At 37.8% G+C, this 5226-nt stretch overlaps 1 protein-coding gene across 1 annotated transcript; it reads left to right on the top strand.

The window, feature by feature from the left end:
- Nucleotides 1-1175: 1175 nt before the first annotated feature.
- On the top strand, nucleotides 1176-3057 carry LOC103932035 (protein BIG GRAIN 1-like B). The gene has a single exon (XM_009341577.3). It carries the CDS (start codon nucleotides 1572-1574, stop codon nucleotides 2928-2930), a length of 1359 nt encoding a protein of 452 aa, XP_009339852.2. The 5' UTR covers nucleotides 1176-1571; the 3' UTR covers nucleotides 2931-3057.
- Nucleotides 3058-5226: the final 2169 nt, after the last annotated feature.

Here is a 5226-nt window from a genome sequence, read left to right as displayed (position 1 = left end):
ATCTTCTGCCAAAGTTCGGTTCTCTATTCTCTTTTCGTTTCATTTGATAACCTCCAAGAAAGAAAGAAAACATTTTCTTATGAATTTACATATAACACATGGTGCCTCTAAGACCTCGCTGGATATAAAAATTCATTGCACAATACGAAGAAAATAATATATGACAAGACTACCGTAATATTCTAGATCATAATACACGATCATGATACACGACATAACTATAGTAATATAGTATCATGTTATGTGAGTTGTTCTCCCTCAATTATTACAAACTTAAACGGTTTTTGAAAAAATAATCAAAGAGCTTGTCGTACACATACAAAAACCAAAAACCTCAAAAAGTACAAAGAAAAGAAAAAATTTCATTGAACCATACTAAGAAAATAATACATGACATGACTACGGTAATATTCTAGATGATTAATGACCATGATACAAGATATAACTATGGTAATATTATATCGCGTCATGTGAGTTATTCTGCCTCAATTAGTACAATCTTAAACTGTCTTTGAGAAAATAATCAAGAATTTATCGTACACATGCAAAAAACAAAAATCTTTAAAAATAAATAAATAAAAGAAGAAAAGAACTTGATAAAGCAAAATATCCACTACTGGAATGTCCTTAAGTAATCAATAAAGGTTACAGTAGACAATTAATTAACTCTAATTACGATCAACAGCTACTATTTATATACTACAATACACATTAATTAATAGTTCAATATGAATCCTTTTGTTTTTTTTTATTTTTGTGTTATGGATTAATTAAAGGCAAATCTTGGGAGTGTGGTGTATGCTCACCACCTTATTTATCATCATTAGATGAGTTTGAATTTTAAGATTTGTACTTATCCACTACACGAATCTCGAAATTCAAACTCATTTAACGATGATAAATATGATGGTGAGTATACACCACATTAAATAGTGGTAAGCAAAAATACTTCCCCAAATCTTGGGGTCACCTCAAACTGAATTCAGCAGTTTCAGACAAACTAATTAATCCAATAATGGCAGAAATTATATGTCCTTCAAATTAATAATTAATGTTAATTAACAATATACCACGTCATCATTGTCACGGTGGCCCCCTCTCCAGCTTGAACTTTGCATGCACGCGCTACCCTCCCCTCCCCTTGTTATTTATAAGACCGTGTGAAAAAGGAAACAGACTCGCTCAGTTCCTCTCTCTCTCTCTCTCTCTCGCATCTTTGCTTTGCTTTGTGCTGTGTTTTCTCTGTTTCTAGCAGCAGGCGTGGCCTCTGGTCTTCATTACTCTCTCTATAACCCATGCTTTGTTTCTTTCTTCTTTTATTCTCTGACACAGAGACACACAGACACAGCGATCGTCACCATCATGAGAGAGCAAAAGCAGACCAAAGCTCGACTCTCTGTCTTCAAATTCTCGTCCCATTAATCATCTCAATCCCCCCCCCCCTCTCTCTCTCTCTCTCTCTCTATACCCAGCAGACAGAACCGAGAGAGGTCCATAATTAAACATCATTGAAAACCCAGTACAACTGTTCCCCAATTCTGTACTTTGAACCACTATAAAACTAGACAAAAATGGAGAGGTGGGATATCAAATCACTCCCGAAAAACAGAGAAGGCCGCTCCAACCGACACAGCAGAGACAACCCATCTTTCTCTTCCACCCTCCTCGACTCCATTTACCGTTCCATCGACGAACCCACTGTCGGCGGCGATGAAGTGGTTTCGATGAGAGAAGAACAGCGCCACCTCATTTTCTACAAAGAAACCATGAAGAAAAAACAGAGCGCCGCCGCCGCCACCACTACCAGCGGCCGACTAGGCCATGGACACTACAAAGAAGACCAGGAGCGTGAAATAGCGAGCCTCCGACGAGCCTGCTTGGTCGAGAAATGGATGGAGAAGAAGGCAGCTGAGAAGTCCGTACCTGTGCGACGAAATTCCATGGCGGATTTCCAGACGACAAAGTCTAGATACAGTCACCAGAACGAGTTCCTGACGAATTCTAGTTCCAGTTCTTCAGATTCCAGTGGTGGGTTTTCTTCGTCGGAGTCGGACTCCATGTACGGATCAAAATCGAGGTCCTCATCGTCATGCTACAGCATGCCCAGGCCGAAGCCAATTCGAACCAGCCTTTCGTCAGAAAAGGTTCCATTTGACGATCACCAGAGAAATTACCATCACAATTCACAGAAGAAGCACGAGAATGGGTTCGTGAAGACGAAATCAAAAGCGCTGAAGATTTACGGCGATTTGAAGAAGGTGAAGCAGCCGATTTCGCCAGGTGGTCGGCTAGCCAGTTTTCTCAATTCTCTGTTCAATGCAGGGCACGTGAAGAAGTCCAAAATTGACGATTTGGGTGCGGAGAGAAAATCGTCACCAAATTCGGGACAAATGGGGTACTCAAACCCGAGTAGTAGTTGTTCGTCAGCCTCTTCGTTTTCAAGGTCTTGCTTGCGAAAAGCGCCTCTTTCGAGAAGCGAGTTGAGTGGCATCAGCAGCAATGGTGATGCCGCGAAGAGGTCGGTGAGGTTTTGCCCTGTAAGTGTGATTGTGGATGAGGATTGCCGCCCGTGCGGACAAAAGACTCTACTTGAAGCACAGTCGGGTTTAATGGCCGCAGCTAAAGCTGCTACGGCCATTAAACCACCAACAAATGAAGATGTTGGACTTGAGTGTTGCGTAATGGATGTTGATGAAGACGATGACCATGGCCGAAGAATTGAGGAAGTTGCGAGAGATTACTTGATGAAGAATTATCAGAAGAAGCATGATGAGGATGATGAGGATGACGATGCAGAGAGCTATGCAAGTTCTGATCTCTTTGAGTTGGATACTGCTGGGGTTGAAGAAAGGTACCGTGAAGAATTGCCTGTGTACGAGACTACCTTTTTCGACAGAAATCGAGCCATTGCTAATGCTTTGATCTTGTAATTCCCGTAAGGGGGTAAAGGAAAGGAGTTGGGGAAAATTTAAATTAGGCTTTTTAAAGTAAATGGTTTGGGGGTTTACATGAGAAAATAAAATTAATCAATTTCTCTCTTTCTTGCAGTAATTCTTACATCTCATTTCATTTTTCATATCATGTTTTTCTTTGAAGGGTAGAAAGTATATTTGGTTAATGATGTTTGTGCACAATCAAGAAACTTGGTTACATCTTATAGTTTCAGTGGTAGAACACTTTATTAGTTCGATTTAAAATACTACAGAAGATTGAGAGATGAAGAACGTTCACACCATAAACTGTAAAAGCAGTAAAGAGATTTAGATGACGTAGTTAAAGGGCTGGGCAGATTTTCTACCGATACTATCTTCATGCACTACATAGATATATATGGTATGATCCGGAAGGACTTATAGTCAAAAAGCTTAATCTTGTTAATCACCTTTTTATTTTTTATTTATACACTTTTATATAAAATAAAACGTGATTCTTAATTAATTTGGTTATAATATTGATTAAAGTTATGGATGGGAGTGTGATTCTCATTGGCGGCGTGGATTTACCGGCAGTAAAATGAGTTGAATGATGAGCTCCTGGGAAAGAAAAGAGTGAAGTAGATGTGTGGTCTCCAAAGCTGTCGACAAAGGATCTAATTTTTTATCTCGTCGATCTATATGCCTTGATGTCAAATGCGGTTGGCTTTTGAGCTGAAGACATTTTCTCAATAAAGCATTTCAAAGATATTTCCATGTATATATCTATTGAGTAAATTAGGAAGACCAAAAAATTTAAATTAAATTTGTAAACTAAATAATGTGGTGATCGATAATTAGTTTATTATTTCAGTGTTGATTAACGTGCTTATTTTCTATTAGTGACACATTATTTATTTTGCAAATTTGATTTAAAAATTGGGAACTTTGACGAAAAACTTTCGGTATTATTCACTTTAATGAAAAGTCACATTTTTATACTAAAAAGTCAATCCTGGTACTATTCATTTTACCCTTTATTTTATCCTTATTGTTAAAACTCAAAGTTTTCAAGCCATTTTCATTTGTTTTCCTTTAAAAATTTAATCTCTCTAGTATTATCCATGTCTAAAACACTGCCCGTAAACTTCACTGTCAAACCAACATGCAATATATCAACCTATATAAAGCCATATATTTTTTGAGAAATTAGCTATAATAGAAGGATTTCAAACATAAGGTGCTAAAATAAGAAACTTAAAACTTTGCAGGTATAGAAATTTTAAAAGCATGAAAAGTCCAAAACGCCCATACTTATAAACTTTTTATTCATTATTATTCTCACTTTCTTGAGTTTCCTTCCTTTCTCTCTCTCTTCTCTCTCAGTCTGCCGCTTGACCTACACTCCAAAAAAAAAGAAAAAAAACTTGCCAAACGAAACTATTTTGTCGGGTTAAACAAGATTTTGTCGCCTAACATTTTAGGCTACGAATCTCCGTCGAGAAAAGACGGTTGTGTAAAAGCCATTGCCTAAAGGATAAATTAGATATTCACCGAGCGAACTTTGTTGATCCGACGAAACAAGGCCACAGGGTAAAGTACTGTTGACCGACCTTTACCTGACGAACTTGTCTTGACCAACGGCATCTTCGTCGCGTTTGTGAAAAAAAGTTTAATTTAAATAACAAAAAAATCCAATAAAAGTTTGCTCAACAACATTGTTCGTCGGATAAAGCCGTTAAATATTTATTTTAATATTGGAAGTTTAAAAAATATTTAATTTTGTTTATTTATTTAATTCTAATTATATTAATCTAAAAAGTAAAAATAAATCACAATTCAAAAAATTTGTTTAATTATATTAAAAATAAAATATTCGTACAATGTTATGTAACAAAAACTAAACTAATTAAATACAACTACTAGGGTAGTTGGTGAGATGGCTGAGGGTTGCTTCGAGGCTCGGGAATCCGAACGCCAAAAGCTGCTATAGCATGGGCTATCCTAGCAATGTATTAACGCACAGCTTCTCAGTCACGAGCAGCAGCTTCTCCGTCGCGAGCAACTTCTTCTCTTCGGCAACGCAACTTCTTCTCTTTGGTGCACTAGCTTCATCTCCAACTGTTGCAGTCTAGAAGACGTCCCAGTTGGAGGATGAGAGCAAGATGAAGGAAAAGACCCCCCGCCGAGGTCTCGAACCTGACTCGCTCCTAGGCTGTTGAATTCTTTGCCTTTCTATTGGCCAACCTTGTGAATCAACAATTGTAGAGATACCTCTAGATCAGGTGTCAGCTCCTCTAATGTCTGGTTGCTA

Source organism: the organism of the source record quoted next, unplaced genomic scaffold, assembly GCF_019419815.1.
Source record: "Pyrus x bretschneideri cultivar Hongxiangsu unplaced genomic scaffold, Pyrus_bretschneideri_v1 Contig37, whole genome shotgun sequence".
NCBI classification, from domain to species: Eukaryota; Viridiplantae; Streptophyta; class Magnoliopsida; order Rosales; family Rosaceae; genus Pyrus; species Pyrus x bretschneideri.
Note: the sequence above shows the minus strand (reverse complement) of the source record. Positions and strands in the feature narration are given on the sequence as shown.